This window comes from Ictidomys tridecemlineatus, chromosome 2 (assembly GCF_052094955.1).
Source record: "Ictidomys tridecemlineatus isolate mIctTri1 chromosome 2, mIctTri1.hap1, whole genome shotgun sequence".
In the NCBI taxonomy this organism is placed as follows: domain Eukaryota; kingdom Metazoa; phylum Chordata; class Mammalia; order Rodentia; family Sciuridae; genus Ictidomys; species Ictidomys tridecemlineatus.
In genome coordinates this window covers 81056332-81081084 of record NC_135478.1, presented here as the reverse complement: position 1 = coordinate 81081084, position 24753 = coordinate 81056332, and the positions used below count along the sequence as shown (strand labels likewise).

General features: G+C 52.4%; 1 protein-coding gene across 13 annotated transcripts; it reads right to left on the bottom strand.

The window, feature by feature from the left end:
• Positions 1–447: 447 nt before the first annotated feature.
• Msi1 (musashi RNA binding protein 1) lies at positions 448–24534 on the bottom strand. 13 transcript variants are annotated; one of them, XM_078039002.1, is made up of 16 exons: positions 24375–24534; positions 24165–24205; positions 23522–23603; positions 23336–23420; positions 21332–21445; positions 20372–20413; positions 18764–18856; positions 15295–15343; positions 13814–13896; positions 13264–13381; positions 8952–9032; positions 7364–7420; positions 4556–4624; positions 3640–3794; positions 3111–3174; positions 448–2260 (listed from the first exon to the last, which is right to left on the bottom strand). In XM_078039002.1, the coding sequence occupies exons 1-15, from the start codon at positions 24431–24433 to the stop codon at positions 3133–3135; spliced, it is 1170 nt and encodes a 389-aa protein (XP_077895128.1). In that variant the 5' UTR covers positions 24434–24534; the 3' UTR covers positions 448–2260; positions 3111–3132. The 13 variants fall into 13 exon arrangements, with proteins under 13 accessions (XP_077895128.1, XP_077895127.1, XP_077895126.1 ...); XM_078039001.1 differs by having other exon boundaries at positions 3103–3174; positions 3640–3827; positions 24375–24532; XM_078039000.1 differs by having other exon boundaries at positions 3640–3827; positions 24375–24530.
• Between the last annotated feature and the right edge of the window lie 219 nt (positions 24535–24753).

Below are 24753 nucleotides of genomic sequence, written 5' to 3'. Positions count from 1 at the left end.
TTTTTAATACTCTATTGTAGGAGTAGTGAGAATGGACATCCTTGTCTTGTTCCAGACTTTAAAGGAAATGCTGTCAGTTTTCCCTGTTTACAATGAGTTTGGCTTTGGGTTTTTCATAGATAGCCTTTATGATGCTGAAGTATTTTCCTTCTATCCCTAGTTTCTTCAGTGTTTTTATCATGAACGCGTGCTGAATTTTGTTGAAGGGTTTCTCTGCAGAGTTTTCTTTTCTTTTTTTTTTTTTTTATGAAGATGTCCACACTATGTAAAACTTACATTAAATAAATGAGTATACTTTTCTTCTTTTAATACACGTAAAGTCAATTCAGTTCTTGGACCCATCAGGGACCCTAAGAGGATGGAGTTCTGCCACCTCTGTACAGAAAAATGAGGTATCCTGGGGCACTGTGACCTGAACACACAGACAAAAATGCTCACAAGCTCAGCACCGTTTTCAAATAATTTATTAGGAATTTAAAACTGAAAATAAAACCTGGAAAAGAAGTTACAGATGTGGAGAAAAGAGACACCGGAGGGTGGTAACTTGCTGGCTTCAAAACACCATGTAACATCTTTAAAAAAAAAAAAAAAAAAAATTCCCCAAACAATTCAGAAAACGGAATTCCAGGGCCCTGAGCCCATGGTTGGGCCCAGTGGGGTGGGAAGGTCAAGGGATGAGAAGAAGGGAGAAGCTGAGTTTCTCTGGACTCAGCTCAAATGTGTAGAAAATAAAAAATAAAAACCAATAAAATGCAGCTTCTCTTTTATTAGGAAACATTTAAAAAAAAAAAAAAAAGAGAAAAGAAAAAAACCAAACAAACAGCCGCGCATCTCAGTAACAAAGATTATTGCTTTGTGTTCTCAGGGCTAATAGGTTAAGCACCTCACACGGGCAATTAACTCTCCAAAGGCTGGCTGGATGGGGTGGGGGCTCTGATGGGGCAGGGAGCTGAGGCCCCCAGCCTCAGGCCTGGGGGAGAGGGACACAGAAGGGGGACAGTGGGTGGGCATCAGCCCTGCCACGCCAGCTAGGTCTCCCTTCATAATCATACCCTGAGCCTCTTTTTCCTTTGAAGGGGGCTCTGGGGTAAGGGGCTGCCAAGGGCCTCTGGCCACAGGACCATCCTAGTGGGAAACTTCAGTGAGAGAATTGGGGGTTCCCTGAGAAGCCCTTTGCTTTCCCCTGGCGTCTGTTCCTTACCCAAGTGCCCCCCGGTTTCCACTCAGTGGAGTGGGGGCTCAGAGCAGAAGTAAAGGTCCAACCTAGGCAGGGGACAGGGGAGACCTTTGGAGAGCTAATTCCTTTCCAGCAGTGGCTCTGGGGCAAGCCCTTCTCTTCCCTCGCCCCCACACTGGGTTTTCGGGGTGAGCAGGCCCAAGGCCTTGACCCTGAGGGCCTGAGAGAGTGGGCCTGCTGCGGCCAGGCCGAGGCCTGCAAGCTTACAGTAACGGTGTCTGAGGGGACAGAGGAGGGGTGGGGGAGACCTTCGCCCTGTGGGGTCCAGGCAATGCCCTCACCCCCAAGGGGGCTTAGAGAGGGGTGGGGGGCTTCACCTCACAGTATTTACATATGATACAGGACGGGATGTTCCAGGGGCTCGGCCTGGCCTACCCGCAGCCCTGCCCTCCTCTCCAGGGCTGGAGGGAGGCGGGCCAGGGGCCACACCCACATAGACACTTTGTTCTCAGCTGGTGGGGGGCACCTGGCCCCTTGCCCCCTGCGGCCTGGGGCTTCACATTCACAAACCTAGAAATAGTTTAAAAACGGTTTCTTAAAAAAAAAAAAAAAAAAGAAAAAAGAAAAAAAGAAAGAAAAAAAAAGGAACAAATAAAGGAGGGAAAAATCAGAATAAAAAACAAGGGTAGGGGCTAGGCCTGTAGCAGGCCCCCCGCCCTCACTCTAGCTATGCACAAATACAAAAAGCCTTTCTGGGGGCGTGTCCTATAGGGGTGGCGGGGAGGAGGGGGCAGACCGAGAGGGGGCGTCCACAGGGGTAGGGGACAACCGGCTAATCCAAAATAAATAAAAGCGGGCAGGGAGAGAGGCAGGTGGGGAGGGGGCAAGGGCAGAAGGGGAGGTTAGTAGGGGAGCCAGACGGATGTGGGGGGGCAGCAGGGCAGGGGCCGGGGGGCCCAGGGAGTGGGGGGCAGGCAGTAGCATCCGAGTCGCTGCAGGGGGAGGGGGCGGCGGCTGCGGCTGAGGTGTCCCCACCCCCTCGCTGGCTCACTCATGGTCCTCTGTCAGCTTCAGGCTGGGGCGCTGGGAAGATAATGGCAGGTTATAGAGGCCTGTGGGGGTAGGGGGCAGTCCCCAGAACACATACACCCTCTCTGGTCCCCTTCCAGAAGAGTTTTGTCCAGAGGGCACTGTCTCCCAGATTTGGAGTGGCTGGATTTATTCAGATGTCACCTTCTCAGGGATACCTCTGAACCCTAAAATAATCCCCTATACACTATTTAGGATTCTCTCATTCGTTTGTTCCACGTTTGTCTGGGATGAGAGAGGATCTCATCTCACTTGCTCATCTCTCTGTCCCAGAATAGTGCTTAATAAATATTTGAACAAGTGAGGTAAAGAATGAAATATCACCAATTCACAGGGTGCTCCACCATCCTGACAGACACTGGTGATTGCACCAGTCTCATGTACCAGGGGTGTCCTATTTTATAGCTGTGTAATACCCCACTGTAGGTACACTAATTTATCTAATCATTTTCCTTTTGAGAGGCATTATAGTTATTTTTGCAGTTTGGGATTTTTGTTTTGTTTTTGTTGTACTGGGAACTGAACTCAGGGACACTCTACCACTGAGCTACATCCCCAGTCCCTTTTATTTGAGATAGTGTCTTGCTAAGTCGCCCAGGCTGGCCTCCAATTTGCAATCCTCTTGCCTCAGCCTCCAGAGTTGCTAGGATTACAGGAGTACACTAACATGCCCGGCTGAGCAGCTTTTCCTATGTTCACTCATCACTGCTAAAATAAAGGACTGTCTTCCCTAGTATACTATGGTTCTGTGATGACAGGGAAGGGAATCTGTGTCCCAGATGGGATCATCCAGGATCAGATGCCTGGTGCCACCCTTATCCCATACCTGTTCCCACCTTCTCACCTCCTGCCACCTGTCCCCTGCTTCAGTGGTACCCATTGGTGAAGGCTGTGGCAATCAAGGGACCCTGAAAAGAAAAGAATTAGACTCCTAGAATCCTGCAGAAAGTACAGAACGTTTAGGGACTCCTTTCCTCTCTCACCAGAAGCCCAAGGTAAGGCACAAATCTTTTTCTACCCTACCATAGACTGGTTCAAAGAGACTCCAAGGCAGGCCTGGGAATTTACATATCACCAGCACCCTGGTTAATACTAGGGTACGCCTGAGCTAGACTCGGATCTCATTACGAGAAGAGAGGGTATGAATCCACTGGCCCATCTCAGAGCCCACCAAATGCTGACACGCAGAGGTGACGATTAAATGCCTACTACGCCAATGTTAATTTCCACTGTTCCCCATTAGTGACACTTTCTTTCCCCATCCATCATGTCTCACCTGACCTTTTTCCAGAGAAGACAAACACCTCTCCCTCCCTTACTTTGGGGTCTCGCAGGGTAAAGGGAGGTGGAGGCCGCCAGGCCTGACCACTCACCCCAAGACTGTGGCCAAAGCCGGTGCTGGGGGCGGGGCTGGCGGCACTGATGTAACTGCTGACCCCCGAGTCCTGGTTGGCCGCCCCATAGAGCTCAGCCATGGGGCCAGGGCTGGTGGTCCCCAGGAAGCCCCCTGTGCGGCTGGGAGTTGAACCTGGAGGGGGAGCCATCGTCCAAGGGTGAGAGCCTGGCAACCCAGAAAGAAGATAGTGATAGCCCTGGTGCCCACTGCTGCCCCATGGCACCCCACCAAACCTCCTCCACCCTGACCTTGACCCCTACATCCCAGCAGTCCTATGGGTCTACCCCATGGAGATCTCTCTACACTCATTTATCACCACCCCAACCTCCATCGCTTCCTGTTTGCTCACTCTGCAGCCTCCTCCTTCAGCCCCTTCAAACCTGTCCCCACCCTGCCCAGTACATTTTCTAAATCTGACCTCTGTCATTCTGCTGCTTGAAGTTCCACTGTCCCCTGTCCCCACTCCTGCACTACCCATGCAACTAGCCTCCAAGCCTTTGCAGTGCTCTTCCCCGGGCCAAAAACACTTTTCCTCCTCTTTGTCTCCAAATCTCAAGTCAAGAGGCCCTTTGCCTCTTCCCTGGCCTTCCTCAGAAGCCCCGGCTGGGAGCTGCTCTGGCACCTGATTCCCCCTCCCCCGCCCCTCCCCCGAGCAGCAGAAACATCCTCTGGAATCACATCCTTGTCCCCAGTAGCCTGGAAGCCCCACATGGCAGAAGGCCTGTGAGTGTCCATCCTGGCTCACTGATGTGGGCACAACACCCGGTACAGGGTAGGTACCCAGTTAACACTTGAGTGAATAAATTGGTGCCTTTGTCAAGGTATAGCGATGGCCACCTCATCTCCCCACTAGAATTCTCTGCCCCCTACACCCCGACCCTGGAAGGCCTCACCTGTCCCTCGAACCACAGCCGCTGCTGCTGCTGCCGCTGCCATTGGTCCATAAGCAGTGAGAGGAATGGCTGCAAGAGAAGGTTCGAGCGTCTCAGTGCGGCCAGAGTGGGGCAGGTGGATGAAGGAGGCCTCCAACTTCTGGCAGAGGCTCTCCCTCCTGACCCCATCTCAATGCATCCCCAGGGCCAACGCACCAAGAGCCACTTTGGGCCACCATCCATGCCCTGACTTGATGGGTAGAATAAAGGTAGGAGAGAGGAAAGCTTCCCAGCAAGCTGCCCAGACTCAAAGGATACATTGAAGCAACCCACGACTCCCAGAGGGTGGCCCCTGGGCTGCTCTGTGTCCTCAGTACAGATGCCCCTTCTCCTGAGCACCTTGGCACAACTCAGGTCATGTAGCCCAGAGGTGGCCAGAAAGCTATGTCCCTCTTTCCAGCCAGGGACCAACTGAGCAGAGGTGCAGAAAGCCAGTCTCACAGCCCCAATGTGTGACCGATTCTGGCACATCAGGGTTCCAGAACTCGCCATGGAGTCAGGCTGAGGACAGACTCCGGTGGAGACCACAGCTGGGCCACTGCTGCTTCTGCTGTGTGTCCTGTGTTTCTCAATCCCCTTCTTCCAAGAGCACCCTTCAGGGCCTCCCTGGCCACCCCGCCCGTAAATCACCACTCCTTCTCCCAAATGCTCTCAGCATCTTTTTAGTCAAGCCCTCTCCAGGCACAGGGACCTGGCTCTTGCCTTGTTATCTATCAACCCCCGGCACCTCCCACCTTTCCCTCTACACAGCAGGTATTTAATAACTGTCTGCTGAAGGAGTAGAAGGGACCTCTGCTTAGATAACCTGTTGGCTTGAGCAGGGAACTCCCTGAGGCTGAGGTATCTCCACTCCTTGTGGCCACCAAGGAGTTCCACCCCATGCTGAGGATGGTCTTTCGGGATTTGCACTTGGCAAGCCTTAGGCCACCATGCTCCCACCCCAAAAAGTGCCCCTTGGGGCTGTTTGGGTGACTTTGGCCTTGAAATGGACAGACCTAGGGATAGGGACCTTAGATAAGGCCCTCCCAAATCCTTGGCAAAGCCACTGGATTGGGAGATTCAAAAGGAGGACTGTAGTTCCTGCATCTTGGAGGGATCTTTCCAGCACCTTCATACAGCTCCCTCTTTCCCACTCACAAGTCACCTCTTGAGAAGCTTCTCAGGTCACCCTCCATTCAGGCAGCCCTGGGGCCAATCCTAACCCCACAGGACAGCTTCCTGCTCTATCTTCCCTGGGGAACTTCTTACCCTCGTTTACCTCCAGAATACCAGCACCCAGAAAATAGTGCCTTGTTGATTTATTCACTGTAGTGTCCCCGTGCCTAGCCTAGCACCAGCACTATAAATATGTACTGAATACACGAAGGAAACACCCAAGTCCCCTTTTCTCCAAGGCAAGAGAAAAGTTCAGACCCTGGACTCTCCAAGAATTGCTGAGCCCAGAACTTACTTCCTCCCCTGCCAAAATTTCAGTTAAGAGGACACTGCTTACATCTGGTCTGTAAGGGCACGGACAGGAGCAGGGATAGGGTCAGGGGCTGGGTGCTGAAGTCTGGTTTTTGGCCACCACAGAGCAAAGTCAGAGAATAGCCAACTCTAGCTAGTGCTTATCACAACTGTAAACAACTACTTGTTTATATGGCATTTCATTTCCTGTCTAGCTGGCATGCTCTATGAGAGCAGGGTCTGGCTCTGTTCTGTCCCTGTCTGCCCCCAGGGCCTGGCAGTGCATGCTGCACATAGTAGGTCCTCAATGCACAGTTCTCACTGGATTAAAAAGGAATTACCCTCCTCCCCAATTGCTGTCAACACCCCTCTGCTCATGGTAGAGCCGCTGGGACTTCTGCCACCAGGGCTCTCCTCCCTCCCCTTCCTTCACCCCATGTTTCCCTTCCCCCCTCCCACATTCTGGGGGAACCCTGAGCACCCCTTGGAAGGAAGGTTTCATCTAAAGCAGCATCCATGCTCACACACGGCCAGGTTGGGGGAGAGTCTAGGGGTGGGGTGGGGGTAGAAGCAGATGGGACAGAGAAACCCCTTGTAGCCCACCATCCTGTGTACAAAGCCCCCCAACTCGGCCTCGCCCCAGCTCTGCAGCTGAGCTGCTTGGCTGGAATAAAGGTTCCAGCTGGAGAAATGGTCCCGGATGGCCAAGCACCTCCATCCAACTTTCCCAGCAATCTCACATGGGCAGACTGAGGGCCAGATTTGGCCCTTGGATGGGTTTCATTTGGCCATTCCAAATGATAATTTGGAATTGTTGTCAATCCTTAAAAATGATCAAAAAATTCATATGAAAGCAAAAATTGGATTTCTGGCTTGTCTAAAAAAATGAGATTGGAGAAGGCTGGGTCTGCATCCCCTTCCGCCAAGGACAGGCTCGCAGGGAAGGTAGGCCTGTCCACCAAACACGCCCAGAATTCCCTGGCCTCCTCGCTGGCCCACTCTGCTTTTGAGATCTTGGCCTATTCACTGCTGGATCCCAGATCCTCTGTGGTGCCTGGCACTCGGGAGGTGCTGGGTAAATATTTGCCAAATGGGTGAATGAGTGATGTTGCCTCCATCTGTTTGGCTTGGCCCTATACCCCACCCTTAAGGGCAACGTAGCTCCACAGACTGGCCAGTGCCCAGGCACTGTCTGCTGTGTCCTCCCAGCCAGGGGACTGGTGGGCAGGAGAAAAGAGTCCCGCTGGCTTTCCCCAGAGGTCTCTGGGCCCTTCTCTTTCTCCCCATGTGGCCTAGGAGATGTACGAAATCCGAGCGACTGACCTGTAAGCTCGGGGAGGACTGGGGCGCTCGGGAGAGGGGTCCGCTCTACACGGAATTCTAAAATGAAACGTAAAACAGCTTAGGAAGAAGTATGGGAGGCCCCTCAGACATGGCCCAGGGAGGACAAATGTACCCACAGGGACACTAGGTGAGGGGACAGGCCATGCACAGGACCCAAGAGCTGAGGACGGGGAAAGAAAGTCCCCAGAAGGGAAGGGAGGGGAAGGAGACACAAAGAGGAGAAGAAGAGAGAGCAAAAGAACAGGCGGAGTTGCCACCTGAACCCTAGGCACAGGCAGTGCTGCCCCTACAACTCTGGGTATTCCTTTAAAGGCTTAGGACTGGGGCTGGGGACATCTACCCAGAGGCAGAGTGCTGCCTAGCATGCACGGGCCCTGGGTTCAATCCCCAGCACCACCAAAAGAACAAAAAAGGCTTAGGATTGAACCAAAGACGCCTTCCAGAATCTTCTCTCTCCCCCTCTCTCTCACTTTTAATGAGGAGAGAGCTTCAGAGGCAGCTTAAAGAAAAACAGTGGCTATAGAGTAAGTCCTACTCCAGCTTGGTCCAGTTCCCAGCCCTGCCACTTCCTAGTTATCATCTAAGCAGGTCACATTTCCTTTCCAAACCTGTTTCCTCATCTCTAAAATGGGTATAATCATCCCTCCCATGGAATTATTGGGAGGATTAGACAACATAATGTAAATAAAGGATTCCTAGTTAAACAATACCCAAGGGGCAGAGGATACAAGTGCTTAGGAACCTTTCAGATAAAAACAAGACCAAAACCGATTGTGGGTGTAGCTCAGTGGTAGACCACTTGCCTCAGGTTCCATCCCCAGCACTGCAAAACTAAATAATAAATAAGTAAGTTGCCTTGTAAAAATTTGATGTTTAGGGGGTTGGGGTTTGGCCCAGTGGTAGACTGCTCGTTTAGCACTTGTGGGGCGCTGGGTTCGATCCTTAGCATCACATAAAAATAAAATTATTTTGTATCCAACTACAACTAAAGCAAAATTTTTTTTTTAAAAACTGATATTTAATATTTCAGAGAAAACACATTGAATACTCATCATGGAACAGTCCAGAACTTTGTTGGGCTTCCTGATACTTTTTTAAGGTCTAGTCTATGTTGAAAGTGATTATAATGCTTTTGTTTCTTGGCATTTAGAGTCTCAAGAGGGCTTGTGTGACCTTGAAAGGGCTCAGCATAGCACCTGGTCATTGTAATATGTCCGTGAAGGCGCAATTCACAATGACCCTTAGGGAGGGTGCTCCTACTGCCAATCTGGTGTCCTCTTTGGTAGAAGTGGCAACCCCAGAGTTGGGAGGGGAGGACAGAAGGTAGGAGGCAGGCAGAGAAGGGCCTGGGAGAGAACATTACCATGCAGGGGCCACACTGGGAGCCCTTGTCCCCAGCTTTTGGGGAAAGGTCAGGGGAAAGGCCTTCCTTCATCAGACATGCCCTTCCTTCCAAGCCTCCAGCAGGCAGACCCCCAGCCATGCACCCCAGACACCACCCTGAGGAGTGAGACTGCCTGGGAACTGGGGACATGCTGGCCATAGAGGGACACCAAGCAGGACTTACCGGGGAACTGGTAGGTGTAGCCAGGGGCAAGGCCTGTATAACTCCGACTGGCATAGGTTGTGGCTTGGAAACCTGGGTAACCTGATGGGACAAAGGGGCAGCGTCAGATGCCTTAGCCACAGCTCAGACCCTGCTAGGACAGGAAGGATCTGAACCAATCACTTCCTCCTCCCCCACCTCCTTATCATGAATAATCCTTAGTCCTGCTTTCCAAGTACCTTTGGAATGCCAAGTCTAGTGCTAAGCAGTGTATACTTAATGATCTCATTAAACCTCAAAAGGAAATAGTACATAACAAGTTGGTACTATTAATAGCCTCATTTTATTTATTTATTTATTTATTTATTTATTTGGTGCTGGGGATTGAACTCAGGGACACTTAACCACTGAGCCACATCCCAAGACCTTTTTATGTTGAGATAGGGTCTTGCTAAGTTGTTTAGGGCCCCCCTAAGTTGCTTATTTTGGCTTTGAACTTGCAATTCTCCTGCCTCAGCCTCATGGGTTGCTGGAATTACAGGTGTGCACCACCATGTCCAAACAACCTTATTTTGTAGACAAGGGAACTGAGGCTCAGAGAGGTAATATTTGTTGGCCGAGAATATTCTAAACCCCTTATCAAAGCCCTTCATGCTCTGGCTCCTGCTTCCCTCTGTCCTCATGTCCTACACTCTGCTTCCCACTCCCTTGCTTAAGTCACACTGGTTTCCTTGTTTCTTAAATCCAAGGTCATGCGCACACCAGGGCCTTTGCATAGGCTGTTGCCTCTGTGTGGAACACTCTTCCCCAGATGACTGCATGACTGAGTCCTCACTGGACAAGTCTCAAAGAGGTCCTCCCACAGGAGTCCTCCTTTCCTAGCAGTTACAATCTCTACCATGTCATCCTGTTTTTTTCTCCTCTCATTCATTGTTTGTTTAGTTTTTTTTAAAAATAGTTTTTTAGTTGTAGATGGATACAATATCTTTATTTACTTATTTTTGTGTGGTGCTGAGGATCAAACCCAGTACCTCACCAGGCAAGGCAAGTGCTCTACCACTGAGCCCCAGCCCCGGCCCCTAGTTTTTTTTTATGTGGCGCTGGAGATTGAACCCAGTGCCTCACATGTGCAAAGCCCTGTACTCTGAGCCACAACCCCAGCCTGTTTTTTCCCCCCTTTCATAGCACTGATGATCACTGTCTGAACTTATCTCATGATTTCTTCAAGGCTTGGTTTTCTGTTAAGAAAATCAAGGAAGATCCTATAGTTTGTAATAATGGTACAGCTGGGATTCAAATTCAGACGTGACTGGCTCCAATACTCCTAACCAGTCTCACCTCTTATTAGACATTTTCTTTTTAAATGAAGGTGAAATCAGATCAAGAATTACTCAAGCCAGGTGCGGGTGGTGCATGCCTGTAATCCCAGAAGCTCAGGAGGCTGAGATGGGATTGGGGCTGGGATTGTGGCTCAGCGATAGAGTGTTCACCTAGCACGGGCGGGACCCAGGTTCGATCCTCAGCACCACATAAAAATAAAGGCATTGTATTGTGTCCATCTACACCTAAAAAAATAAATATTAAAAAAAAAAAGCCAGCCTGTCCAACTTATTGAGACCTTAAGTAACTCAGGGAGACTCTGTCTCTAAATAAAATACAAAAATAGGGGGCTAGGGCTGTGGCTCAGTGGTAGAACACTCACCTATCACGTGCGAGGCCCTGGGCTTGATCCTCAGCACCACATAAAAACAAATAAACTAAAGGTATTGTATCCAACTACAATTAAAAAATAAATGTTTTTAAAAAATACAAAAATAAGGCTGGGGATGTGGCTCAGTGGTTTAGTGCCCCTGAGCTCAATCCCCAATACCAAAAAAAAAAAAAAAAAAAAAAATTTCTTAAAGTATAAGATCAAAGGCGGCTAAACAGACAAGACAACTAAATTTAAAATCTGATTCTAGTCCAGATTTTGTTCTGGGGAACAAAAGTAAGTATGTTATAAAGATCATCATTGGCTGGGTGTGGTGATACACACCTGTAATCTTAGTGAGAGTGTGAGGCAGGAGGATCACAAGTTTGAGGCCCTTAGCAACTCAGCAAAAATTAAAAAAATAAAAAAGGAGTGGATGTAGCTCAATGGTAAAGTGCTGCAAAGTTCGATGCCCAGTACGAGGGGTGTTATTGATAATATTAAAAAACAAAAGATAGATTAGATGAAATTTTTTCCCCTCAGTGAAAAACCCAGGACCTTGTACAGACTAGGCAAGTGCTCTACCACAGAGCCACATCCCAGTGCTAAATGAAAATAACTGCATCAATATAAATTTGTGAAGCTGACAACCATACTGTGGTTATAGGAAAGATTATCTCTAATCTTAAGGAAAAAGGTAAATGGGTCATATGCATGATTTACCCTTAAATGATTTAGGGAAATATCCCATAGGTATGTATATACATATGTGTAAACGCATACACACAGCATGAGAATGATAAAGCAAAGAGATCGAATATCAACAGGCAAATCTGATACATGTTCTTTTATGTTTTTATGTTATTCTATTATTTGCCACTCTTTGGAGAGTTTGGAACTACTTCTTCAAGAAGATTGTGTTGGGCTGCGGTTGTGGCTCAGTGGCAGAGCGCTCGCCTAGCACACGTGAGACACTGGGTTCGATTCTTAGCACCACATAAAAATAAATAAAAGATGTTGTGTCCAACTACAACTAAAAAAATAGACATTTTTTAAAAATAAATAAAATAAAGGTATTGTGTCTATCTACTAAAAAAATATAAAAGAAAAAGAAAGAGATTATATCCTGTTTGAAGGATGCTCTTGTCCTCACTTGTCCTGTGATCACAATGCTGACCCTCTAGCCCTGCTAGGCCCCCAGCTTCTGAAGTCTCAGAGCACCTCTCTGTGTATCCCTCCCCAATAGCAGGCATAAAGACCCCCTTGAACAATCAATCCTCTTCCTATGTGTATACATCTTTACAGGGAAACGGTGAGCTTTCTCAAATTTGCCACCCAAATTTACCTGGGCCCAAACTGTGACTTCTACCTGCTCAACTTTCAAGGCTCAAGGCATCCTTCACCCCCTTCAGGGAGCCCGCCTATTCCCATGTGGGTCTAGATGCCTCCCTTGGACCTTTCACAGTCCCCAAACATTCACTTACTTCTATCTCACTAAAAGGGGAACCCCATGAGGGCAGGTCCTGACCCTGAAAAGCTAAATGAAATAAATTTTTTAAATGAACAATTATACTGTGATTAAAAAAAAAAATATCTTGGAGCCAGGTGCAGTGGTGCACACCTGTAATCTCAGTGGCTTGGGAGGTTGAGGCAGGAAGATTGAAAATTCAAAGCTAGTATCAGAAAAAGTAAGGAGCTAAACAACTCAGTGAGACCCTGTCTCTAAATAAAATACAAAACAGGGCTGGGGATGGGGCTCAGTGGTTGAGTGCCCTGAATTCAACCCCTGGTATCCTTCCTCTAAAATCTCGGGGCTGGAGTTATAGCTCAGTGGTAAAGCACTTGCCTAGCACTTGTGAGGCACTGGATTTGATCCTTAGCACCACTTAAAAATAAATAAAATAGGGGCTGGGGTTGCAGCTCAGTGGTAGAGTGCTTGCCTAGCATGTTTGAGGCACTGGGTTCAATTCTCAGCACCACATATAAATAAATAAAATAAAGGTCCATTGACAACTAAAACATTTTAAATTTGAATAAGAGGAGGCAGCCTTCCTTTTGCCTTCCAAGAGGCCTTAGCCAAGTGCTGTTTTCTCTGGAATACTTTTCCATTCTCTTTGCTCCTGCCCTCCCATAACTGGCTTCTACTCAACCTGCAGGATCAGTGTAAACAGTACTTATTTTCCATTTTTTTTCCAAGTCTTGGTCAAGTTCCCCATGCCAATGCTCCCTTGGCATCCTGCATTCCACCCTAAATCTATTTGTCTTCTTTCTCACTTGTCTGCCCTGACAGACCATAAAGCTGAGGAAAGTCAAGGCTGGGATTCCTGGAAGGCTGCCTGGCCCATGCAGGTGCTCCGCACCTATTTACTGAATAGATGGATGGATGGATGGACAGAGGACCAATCAACAGAGAGCAGCTGGACCATTCTTCTGGCTAACCACGAGAGGGCAGCACTCCACAACCAAACCATCCCACCCTGGGTAGGACTGCCAGCCCTGACCGAGATGCCTGGCCTCCACTGCCGCCCAGTGACTCAGACAGGAGGGCAGACCACAGAAGAGATGCAACACCCACGCAGCCCCTGGAAGTCCCAGGAGTAGTTCCGGGTAGGAAGAAGCCGCAGGTGCAGGCCTAGCTCGTACCCAGCATGCCGATTCCCAGCATGAAGGCGTCCATTCCATAGGGCATGACTCGAGACCGGCCCCGGGCTGAGCCCGTCGGCGACATCACCTCCTTTGGCTGAGCTTTCTTACATTCCACCTGCAACAAGACCTGATGGTCAGTTCTTTCTCCAGCTAGGGTCGCCATCCCTCTGAGTCCCCGGCAGGCCTTTTTATTATTAATTTCATAGTTACCATTTATGGAGCACGCATTGTGCAAGGCCCTGCATAAAAGGCTCTGCATGCCATAGTCATTGAACGTTTGCACCAAGTCTATGACGGAGGTACTGCTATGGCTCCCATTTTATAGATGAAGAAACAGAGGCTCAGAGAGAAACCCAGTTAATCAGTGACACTGCCTCCCCGTCTAGATTTCCAAGAGGTGACAGGACCAGCTCTGCCCTGCTCATTGTAACACCTCCTCACACCCCCACACCCCACCTCTGGAACATTGAGGATTCCCTGGATGGCTCAGCCTGGAGCTCCAAGCTCTCTCTGCACTTCCTTCTCTCTCCATCCAATCTCAGCTTACCATTTTGTTGTTGATTTCATGGAAGTGGATTTCACACACTTTTTCCACGATGTCCTCGCTTTCGAATGTGACAAACCCAAACCCTAGAGGTTGGACAAGGGGCAAGGGCAGGGTCAGAACCAGGGCTCAAGGTCAAAACCCAGCCCCAGGCCATCCTCATACCACATCTCCTCCTGTGGCCAAGTGTCTGAGAGTTAATGAAAGGCTCTGCCCACAGCCTAGGATTCTCTCAACTACCGGCTGAGACAGGGTATCAAGTCCCAAATTACAGACGAGCAAACCAAGGCTCAGTGAGGTAAAGTAACCTGCCCAAGGTCACACAGCAAGTTCGAAAATGGCAAAGCTGCCAAGAGAATGTAATTGTCCCCCAGAATCGGAGGGGGATTAGTTCCAGGATGCCTCATAGGCCCCCAAATCCGTGCTATGCTCAAGTCCCTTAAAAAAGGCCAGTATTTGCATAGAACCTATGTACAGCCTCCCTTATACTTTAAATCATTTCTAAATTACTTCTGATTCCTGATTCAACGTGAATGCTATGCACAGAGCTGTTATACCGCACGGCTGAGGGTATAATGGCAAGGAAAAAAAGCCGCAACAGGCTTTGTTCAGATAGAATTTTTTTTCTGAATATTTTTGATCCACAGTTGATTGAATCCAAAAACACAGAATGCACAGATACAGAGGACCATGTACACTTAACTTGCCTTCTCTCTCTCCCTCAGATGCTTACCAAAGAGGGGGAAAAATAACATCCATAGACAAACTTACACAAAGGTGCACATGCCCGAACATACTTCTGTACACAGACACATACACCCCCTTAGGCACCCATCCCAAAGATACCCATGGGCTCTCTATAACGTACTATTGCCCCAACATACCAGACATACATACATATTCAGGCATGCACACGTGCCTGAGCATGCGTGCTGCACACACATGGCCCAAGAAAAACTAAAAGGCCCAAAGCCCTGAATCAACTGGAGAAACTACCCTGTCTCCTCCTGAGCGTGCCCTAGGGCTACTGTGGAATTTCTCAGAAGGCCCCTAAGAGAAAAACAACCAGGCCGATCACAGAGTGTGGCCCAGATGCTCACAGGTTCAGGGCCAAAGGAGTTAGGGGCAGTGGCACAGCAGACTCCCTGGGGCTCTGGAGTCAGCGTGATCCTGGGGCAACCTGGCCTAAGCTCTGGTTACCAGGAACAAGGTAAGCCTGGGCAGAGGCAGACACTGGCTGGGGTGGGGGTGGAGGGCGCCATTGGTGGGAAGCCCGTCCTCTGTCTGCAATTCCAATTCAGCCAGTTTTCTAGCACAGGAAACTAGTGGGACAAAAGCCCTCTGTAAGGCCAGGCCGGGAGAGGATGCAGATCCTCAGGGATAGGATGTCAGGAGAGGAGATGAAAGGGCAGCTGTGACCTGTAGCCCCCTTGGCTGACCACAGGCCCCAGGCCCAGCCTGGGAAGGGGGAGGGGCACACTCACCTCGGTGCCGGTTGGTGGTTTTGTCGAACATCAGCATGGCATCATCCACCTAAAACACAGCCTGCCATGGAGGACCCACCAGACACCAGGGGCTCCCACGAACCACTCCCCTCTTGCCCCTGCCAGGCTTTCCCTTAAGCCTGTTCCCAGTTCAAGGGATAACTTTCCATCTGCGACCCCACTGGACACCACAGAACCCCCTAGTTAAGTCACCAGATTCTCAATGGATCAATCAGCCTACATTTATCGAGTTCCAAAGAGGTGCCCAGCACTTTAACCATCATCCTAACACTTCCTGGAGGGGGAAATCCCCATTGTGTCAAGAAATGGGCTCAGAGAGGGGAAGTTGCCTGCCCAAGGTTACACAGCAAGTCCTGGAGGGAGGAGGTGGCACAGGGCTGTACTAGAGGAGAAAATATGGGAGCAAGATTAGGAGATGCTTTAAGAAAACCTCTTCTTTTTTTTTTTTTTTTTTTTTTTGCAAAAGGCCAGGCGGACAGGACAACAGGCAGACTAGACTCCCCTCTCCCGGTACAGATCTTTTCTCTAATTGAGGTTTCCTTTAGCTAGAGGCTGTAATTAAAGCAAGTAGAGTTCAGTGCCTGGACTGCTTGCCTCCCACTGTCTGGGGGATGGGAAAGGACTGAAGAAGGGGGAGGGTCTCCATTCGCTACCCTTTCTAGAACCCCAGTCATCTCTCTCCTTGCTTCTCCAGCCAGAGGATGTCCCACCTTCTTCCCTGTGCCTGGATCTGTTGTCCCCTCTTCCCTAGGACTGAGTCACCCTAGGGGCTGCCTCTGATCCTCCCCAGTCCCATCCACTCCAGCCCCTGATCCTCGCACAAATGGTCTGCCATCTGCAGGGTGAGGGAAAACTTTCCTCAGGCCACAGGGCACAGGGCACAGGGTCTCGCCCCCTCCTTTCTTCTACTTCCAGACCCTACCTGCCTTATCAGGGGCCTCCCCTGCCTCATTAAAGTAGAAAGTACAAACCTTGGAGGCGCTCCTCCAGCTCTCCCTAGGTCTCAAGGCTGCTTAACCAGGAGACAGAGGGGTTCCTGGAGAATCTCAGAAGGAAATGATACCTTCCTTCCCAAGGAGCTTCCTATCCCCAGAACCCTACAGCAGAGTACTATCCCTGCCACCCCAATTCTGGGTCCCAATCCCAAATCAGCTGGACAGACATTTCAGGCTCTACACATCTTCCCCATCCCTCACTTAAGCAATGGAAAAGAGAAACCCAGACAGAAGGGTTTTGATCAAAGCACAGGCTTTAAGTAGGACAGGCCCAAACTGGAATCCTGGATCCTGGATTTGCTGATTCGGTAACCTTGGGCAAGTGGCTTTATGTCCCCATGACTTTAGTTCCTCATCTGTGAAATGGGCATAGGAAAGAGTTAAACGAGATAGTGCGCATAGCTCTTAACTCACAGCCCCTGGGATTCAGTAAGTGAGGAATAAATAACAACTGCTGTTATTATCTTTATTATGGAGGAACTTGCCCACGGTCACACGGGGGAAGGTGGCAAAACTAGAGGGAGCAGCAGCCCAACACCCTAGCTGGAAGGTTCCACCAGGACAGTGGGTCATCTGTGACCATGATCACCATTCTCCTGAGCACCTTGACTTGTGCTCAATTAATTATTTTTTTGAATGGATGAGTGAATGAACCCAAGAACCAGCCACACCTTCCTCCTTAATCCTACAGCTTGGAGTTCTTGCTTGATCCAGAGACTGATTCAGGCCAAATCCACAGTCCTTCCGGCCTTCTTCTTCCCCATGACCCTCCCAGTCCAACCTCCCTGGTGCCCCACAACCTTCAACCTGGGCCTTGGCGGGACAGACCTCCGATGGGGCACTGGGGTTGAGGCCGGGGCAAGGGGCAAGGAGAGTGGCTGGGGGTCCAGGGTAACCCCCAGCGGTGTCCCCTCCTGGGGCCAGCGGAGGGGAGGGAGGCTCCCAGCCCAGTGTCCTTAATAGGCTTTGGTCTCCATGGGAACCCGGGGGCAGGGGGGCTCGGGCGGGGAGGGGGGGACGGCGGGGGGAGGGGAGGCGACCGAGGCCTGCTGACCAGTGGGAGCCGCCAAGTTCGGCGGCCGCTAAGCCTGAGTGGCAGCCATGGCGGCTGACCATTGTTCCCCCCTCGGCGGCGGGCCCCTCGGTCCGGGCGGGGGGCCCCCCGCCGCGGGGCCCTTGGCATTCCCGGCTGTCCCCCTCGCTCCCTGGCAGCCTATTCTCCGGCTCCCCCTGGCCTCCCCGGGCCGGTTTCACATGCCAACGCCGATTTAGGCCCGAACAAAAGACGCGGCCGCTGACGGCTTCTCCTGGGGCCCGGTTGCCATGGCAACGCCGGCCCCGGGGGCAGGCGGCCTCCAATCACAGCTGCTGGATCAGATTAGTGCGAGCTCTAATGCTCGGCGCTCAGACACAAAGACACCCCGCCGAAGCCGAGCCGGGCCTGCTGCTTCCCAGGAGCGCCCTTCCCTCTGGGGCCCAGGCCCAGCCTGCCCAGCCTCCTGGACCCAGGTCCCCAAGGAGGTGTGCCTGAGCCGAGGCCTCTGCCCACCCCCCCCCACACACGTCAGCATCCGCTGGCCAGGGGACACCCCCCCCCCAACCAGCCACACAAGCTTACAGCCTATTTCTCTAGCCACCTCCAGCTGGGCCTGCTGGGAACCAAATGCCTTGCTGGGAAAGTGGAGACCCAGCCTCTAGCCGCCCTCACTCACCTAAAAGAAATACCAGGGACCTGGGTCTCAAGCCACGAGCTCTGGGACTTGGGGTCCCTCTCTCCATCTCACCATAGGACCCTGAAGTTCACCTTCCTAGGGACACCCTATTGTCTGACATGGCCACACTCGGCCTATCTTCCCATAGCCTACCTCTTCTTAGGCCCAGAAAGGAAAGCTTGATATGACCCAGAAGTGAGCACACGTTCTCTGGGCCAGATCAGAATTTGGGGGTGCTTTCTTCAGTTTCCTCCAATATCTAGTAGCCCCTCGGCTCCTGCTCCCAGCTTCCCACCTGGGCCAGCAAGGTACCAAGTGCAACGGGGAGTCATATTTATTGCCTCCTTATCATCCCCCAGGAAGGGGTTGGGGGATGGTGACAACCGCCCATGGCCTGGACAGGTGCAAACTCCCAAGAGGCTAAGGAGTGACTGGATTGAACTGGCTACAGGAGCACCGCCTCCCTCAGGAGAAAGAAGATAAGCAGGAGAAAAATACAGAAGGAGGGGCAACAACAGGGCGGCTACTGTGTGGCTTCCGCTCCCAGGGGATGTCAAGAGTCAGAAGCCCATAGATGGGCCAGGAGCCCGAAAGCTGAGTTGACCTGGCCTCACCTGCAGGACACAACTTCCCCTACACCTTCTACAGGAATTGGGATGACCTGCCTGACCCCCACTGGCTCCTCACCACTCTCTTAGCATTCTCAGCCCCAGCAAGCACCCACCCCCATGTAAGACCCACCTTCCCGAACTGTTCAAAATATTGCTTCACATCCTCCACTGTGGTGTTCACTGACAGTCCCCCCACAAAGATCTTCTTCGTTCGAGTCACCATCTGTTAGGGGAGGGAAGGAGAAAGTGGGCATCTGAGGCCTGTGGCCTACCGCCACCAGCAGGGGCTCCAGCCCCCCTGCCAGGTTGCCAGCTGACAAGCTCTCTGTGGCCTCAGCCTCTCAGAAGGCCTCCCCAAGCTCCTCCTAACCCCCACCTCTAGGCCTGTCACACCCTAACTTCTTAAGTGTGTCTCCCTCCCTGGGGTCTGTATCTGGAAAAATCCCTTCCCAAAGGACTCACACAGGGAAAGGGAGTGGGTCAATGACCCAGACCCACAGCCTAGCTCCAAAACCCCACCAGCCCTCCTGGGAGACCGCCAAGGCCATCGCAGGGTCTCCCTGAACTTAACTCCGACATTTTCCTCATCAACCTCTTCCCTGCTCAACCTCTGGCAGCCCAGTGGCCCCAGCCCTGTTTTAGGAAGAACACATGGTCCTAATTACCCCAGGAGCGCATGGCTAATCCGCGGCAATTCCCAGCCCCATCCTAACACTAAAGCACCTTCTGTCACCAAACTGCTTAATGGAATTAACCCAATTCCGACCATGTGCTCCCTGGTGCGGCTTCCTTGGAATACCTGCTCCATAATTGCTTTCAGGCCCTCTGCTGGACCTTTTCCAGAGATGCCCCTTTCCTGTCTCCTAAAACAGTTCCTCTCCCACTACCCTGGCAGGAGCTCTGGGAACCTTGATGGAATTCACGGGCTAGAGTCATAAAGCATCCTGGTTTCCACCAACTTCTGATAAAAGGGGAAACCGAGATCTCTGGGAGAGGTACCCAGTCCTAGGATACAAGCTGAGTCAACAAACTCAGCAGTCCTGACTCCGTATAAGTCAGCCTTTCCTCCTGTCTTCTATAGGAGAAGACTTAAGAATTAAGAACTGGCCAGTTGCCAGGAGGCCTAGACTCAAATCTGAGGCTCCTGCCCTGCACCAAAAGTTTTAAGTGTTCTAGTGCCCAACTTCTCAGAAATCCAGTTTCTGTATGCACCAAAACACCAGGGAAAGATATCTAAATGGAAAGACAACAGGTGACAGACTTCCTGGTTCCCTCCCCCTCTACAAGTCCAACACACCTCATTCCAGAGCTTGGAAGGTGACTTGCAGAGGGTCAGAGGTATGCTCCCTGGCCCAACTCTAGCTCAGCTTCAGAGGCAGGGCAAGTCTTCCCTGTGTTTGACCTGCCAAGGTTCTGGGCAAGGAGGCTGTGACCTATGAGGTCAGAATTAGACTTGGGTCCAAACTGCACTGACTTCAAATATAGGGACAAAGAATTCCCTGAGCAGTTCCCCTTTTTTCCCACACATGCAGCCCCCTCTCCAGAGCAGATGGGAAGATGCATACTGTCTTCATTCCACAGAATAAGGACATCAAGAATCCCCTCTTCACACCTCCGCCTATCCTGAAACACTCCAGAGGTTCTAGAAGCATCTGCCACAAAATAGAATGCTGGGGAAATCCCTGTCCAGAGTTGCCCTCAGTGACAGCACTCCTCCCAGCCACCAACACACACCTACCTTAGGCTGTGCTCGCCGAGGAAAGGCCACCTTGGGGTCGATCTAGAAGAGAAGGGAAAGGTAGAAAGGGTCTTGCTTATCACACCTCAGATTGTGACCATTACAGCCTTAAGCAGTGAGAACCTCTCTCATCTCAGGACACAGAGGTGACAGAAACCACCAGAGTCTCAGGCAGGAAAGCACAGTTGTTAAGCGTGAGTTCAAATCTCACACTGCTTCCCTACTATAAGACCTTGGGCATGTTATTTAACCTCTCAGAGCCTTAGGGTCACCTGCAAAATGGACAAATAATAATACCCACCTCAAAGGGTCATTTGCAGATTTTTTGAGATAAGGCATACAAAGCACTTGGTGTGGTGTCTAGCTCACAACAAGAACCAAAAATAATGCAAACCAAGTCTTATTCCCTCAAGCATCAGGTATATTGAGGGCCCTCCTTGCTAACCTGACTTCACACAGATACCTGTCAAGGTAAGATATGTGATTCTAACTTTGGAAATCTAGCAAATAGAAATACTCTTTGCCTGAAAAAGTCTACAAGATGAGAGTTCATAACTGCCAAGAAGAGACTCAGTTGTTTCTCCAATACCTCTAGTCTCTAACAGCCCTCTTAGAGGCTGTAAGAAAACAGCTCCTGATAATGCAGCCAGGCTCAGGGTGAGGCAGAGTGCAGTCTTTGGTGACATGAAAGGGCATGGGACTTGGACTTAGAAACTTTGGGCTGCTGCCAAAGCCTGTGATCTTGGTAACTTGCTTGCCCTTCTGAGCCTCAGTTCCTTCATCCGCAAAGTGGGGACAATCACACCCATACTTCCCAGGGGCAGCTGTAGGGAATCAAATGAGATAACATGGGTGAAAGCAGCCTTTTGTGAACTGCCCTTCATTGCACAAACAAAGGTGCTATTACTAGGAGGCCACCTTTGCCCTCTGCTGTGAACAGAGGGAAAAATCAAGATGCACCTGGGTATTCCTGGATACTCCAGCCATGCTGACAAACATCGAGAGACCAGGGCGCGAGCCATTATGACTGATGCAGGACCTATGAGGCCAGGTCTTGCTAGAGTTTCTTGCCACCTACATGGGTGGACATCATGCAGAAGTTCAGCAGTCAATCTCAGAGAAGATCTATCTTTCCCCAAAGTTCCTTCTTTCAAAACTCAGCCTCATTCTAGGCAACTGGCTCTGGCTTCCCTCTGCCTGAATAGCACAGACCAGGAACCAGCATCCTGCAGGCTCTCCCACTGGAATCTGCCCACAGAGATGGAGCCTCCACAGAACACACTAAGGCAATGCCTTCTCTCTTGCAAAGGCCCACTGGGCTCTAGGGAAAATCCAAGCTTCCCATTGGTGTCATGGATTTCATACATCTGTAGCATTTTCATCCTTCTATTTCTCCCTAGCCACTCACACACCTTCATAAGTTCCCCTGCACAGATCCTGATGGGGAGACAGTACCCAAGACCCACTCCCCCAGACCCACACACACCCAATCCCTGACACACCCCACCTCCACTCTGACTCACAGCTGGCAACATAAATAAAACCCAACAAGTAAATAAAAGGTGAAAGTCAGAACCCAAAATAGACTCCCCACAGTAAACCTCCCTCCCATCCCCTTCCCCGGCCCAGAGATGCCAAACACAGACAAAGCCCTTGCCCTTGGTGAGTCCCAATCTCATAAGGATACCCATCTCACCATCCTTCCTCCCTGTCTCTCTCTCTTCACCCTTATCAATCTTCCACTCCTCCAGCCCCCAGCCCCAGCCCCAGCCCCTAAATCTCAGCTTCCTGAGTGCAGCAGAAGCCACCAGTGCATTCTGAGGACAGGGGATGGTAGGAGAACAGGCAGCTTGATGGCAGATAATCACCAAAAACAATAGGCCACTGTCTCTCCTTTCCCAGCCTGGGTCACTCAGGCTGCGCCAAGAAGATCCTTTCAGAGCCGGCAAAGTCGAGGCCTGGCCTCATTTGCTCATTACTGTGAGCAGGAGTGGGAGCCACTGGGCAGAGATAACAGGAGCTGGGGACAGGCGGTAATTTAACAAATTCTTGGGCACAACCAGCCATTGTTGCAGGTAAACAGGAGCCAGTGACTGACCCAAGCAGGGAGGCCTAGGGACAGGGGGAGAGTGGGGGAGTGTGGAGAGAGGAGATCACACTGTCCCAGCCCCCTGGCAGACAGACACCCCCATCACCCAGTAAGCCCTCCTCTGATTTTCTCCTTTTCCCTCTCCCCTTGAGCTGGCCTCCGTCAGCGCCCCCTGCAGGGTCCAAGACACTGGGGATCAGTGGGACAGCAGCAAAATGTTCCAGGAGTTTGAATGCCAAACAAACAGTTCCTCCTAAGATCAAGTCTTGAGAAGGTTTTTCTTTCTTTCTTTCTTTCTCCCCCCCCCCCCAATCAAGCTAGCTAGCTCCCTCCTCATAAATCCCCTTCATGGTCAAAGCAGGTCCGTGTCTTCTACACAAAGCATGGAGCTCATTGACCAAAAGTCGGGGGAGGAGAGAAAAGGGGAGGGAGAGGGACTCAGTGACGCTTTGCCATTGGTCTGGAAGGGAAGGGGGGTGTCTCGGAGCCAAATACTAGTTAGAGTTCAGAGAAGCCACCGGGTGGGTCATTGCAGCCCTGACTCACCCAATTTGGGCTAGGGGTGGGACCCAGCCCCACCCCAAGCTCTGAGGCATCGAGATTAGTACTTATAGGAAGGGGGTGGTGGCTACTGCTTCCCTCACCTATGGGGGGGGGGGGAGGAGGTGTAGCATCTCATCGCAGGCCTGGGATTTTTCTCCTCCCTCTGCCCCCAACTCTAGTGACAAACTTTCAGAGCATGGCAGACCTCTTACTCAGAAAACTCCCACTTTCCTCAAGGACCTCGTCCAACCGTTCCCTGGAGAGAGACCTGACCCTCTCCTCCGGCAGCCTCCCTCACCCAAAGGACCCCCGAAGCCCCGAGGGCCACTCACTGTTTTGGAGTCGAGCTCGTGCCGCGATTGCGCCAGCACTTTATCCACCCCCGCCTGGTCCATGAAAGTGACGAAGCCGAAACCCCTGCGCGGCGTAGTGAGGGAGAGGCAGATGGTTACAAGGCAGTGAGTGGCAGTGGTGGAGGGGGGTGAGCCGAGAGCAGGAGGAGGGGGTGAGGGGCTCACCTGGATCTCTTCGTCAGGGGGTCCCGCATCACCAGACACTCCTTCACCTCCCCGAACTGGCCGAAGTATTCGCGCAGCCCTTCTGTAACCACACACCCGCCTTCGGACCAACCCGGGCCCCGCGCCCTTCCCCCCTCCCCCGTCCTTTGCCCCCGTTGACCCCGGCGCAGCCCGGTCGCCCCCGTGCCAAGCTGCCGGCGCGCTCTCCATTGCCGGCACCCCCTCCCGCCCTCGCCCGGCTCTCGTGCAGCCTGGTGGCGCCCACCGGGGCCCCGGGAAGCCAAGGGCCAAGCTGGGCTGGAGGGGGGACGGCTCCGGCCGTGTTCCCGCCGCTCCGGGAGCCGCCTCACAAAAGTTTGAGCCGCAGGTGCGAGCGGAGTTGGCGCTGCCGGCGGCGGGTCCCGGGGGCCCGGCCCAGCCCCCGATGCCCCCTGAACCCCTCAAATGCTCCCCATCACCCGCTGGGCCGTGCGCGCTAGCAGATAGCCCTGCGCTCTCGGGGTCCCCGGGCGGGGCGCGAAAGAGGGCACGAGGGCGCCTGGGGTCAGCAGGGCGCAGGGCCGGGCTGGGGTGTCTGGGTCTGGGGCGCCGTGGGGGTCCGGGGTGCTCTGCGGGGCCGGTAGGCGCTCCTGGGCTGGCTCACCCTGCGTAGTCTGCCAACTGAGTCCCCCGATGAACATCTTGCTGCGGGAGGAGGAGAGACACAAAGGGCCCGCGTGAGCGCCTGGCGCCGGGGCGCAGGGGGCGCGGGCCCGGGCCCCGGGGAGGCCCGGCCCGACCCGGATCGGCCATGTTGGCGGGGCTGGGGCGGGCGCGGGCCGGGCAGGCCCGACCGGGCTGGGCCGGGCCGTACCAGGGGTCGTGCGGCGAGTCCGGGGAGGCGAGGCCGGGCTGGGGCGCGTCAGTCTCCATCGGAAGCCGCGGGCGGCGCGGGCAGCGGAGCGGCGGCGGCGGCGGCGGCGGCGGCGCTCGGCGCGGGGCAGATGAGGAGCGCGGCGAAGGGGGCCGGACGGACAGGCCATGCTGCCCCCTCCCCCGACCCCGCTCGGGCGGGCGGGCGGGGACGGCCGAGGGGAGGGCCCGCCGGGGGCCGACCTGCCGGCTCCTCCCCCCGCCGCCCTGCGCGCATAAAGCCCCGCGCTCGCCTGCGCGCCCGGGCGCCCGCGGAGGCGGCGGCGCCGGGACCCCCTTCCCGCCGGGCTCCCGGGTCCCCCGGGATGAGAGAGACCCCG

Excerpts from the sequence above, each read along its gene's own strand:
- Msi1 (XM_078039001.1), bottom strand. The coding sequence starts at position 24,433 with ATGGAGACTGACGCGCCCCAGCCCGGCCTCGCCTCCCCGGACTCGCCG. Across the intron at positions 24,206-24,374 it reads GACTCGCCGCACGACCCCTG|CAAGATGTTCATCGGGGGAC; the intron begins GTACGGCCCGGC and ends CTCCTCCCGCAG. Across the intron at positions 13,897-15,294 it reads AACCACCAACCGGCACCGAG|GGTTTGGGTTTGTCACATTC; the intron begins GTGAGTGTGCCC and ends TCCAACCTCTAG.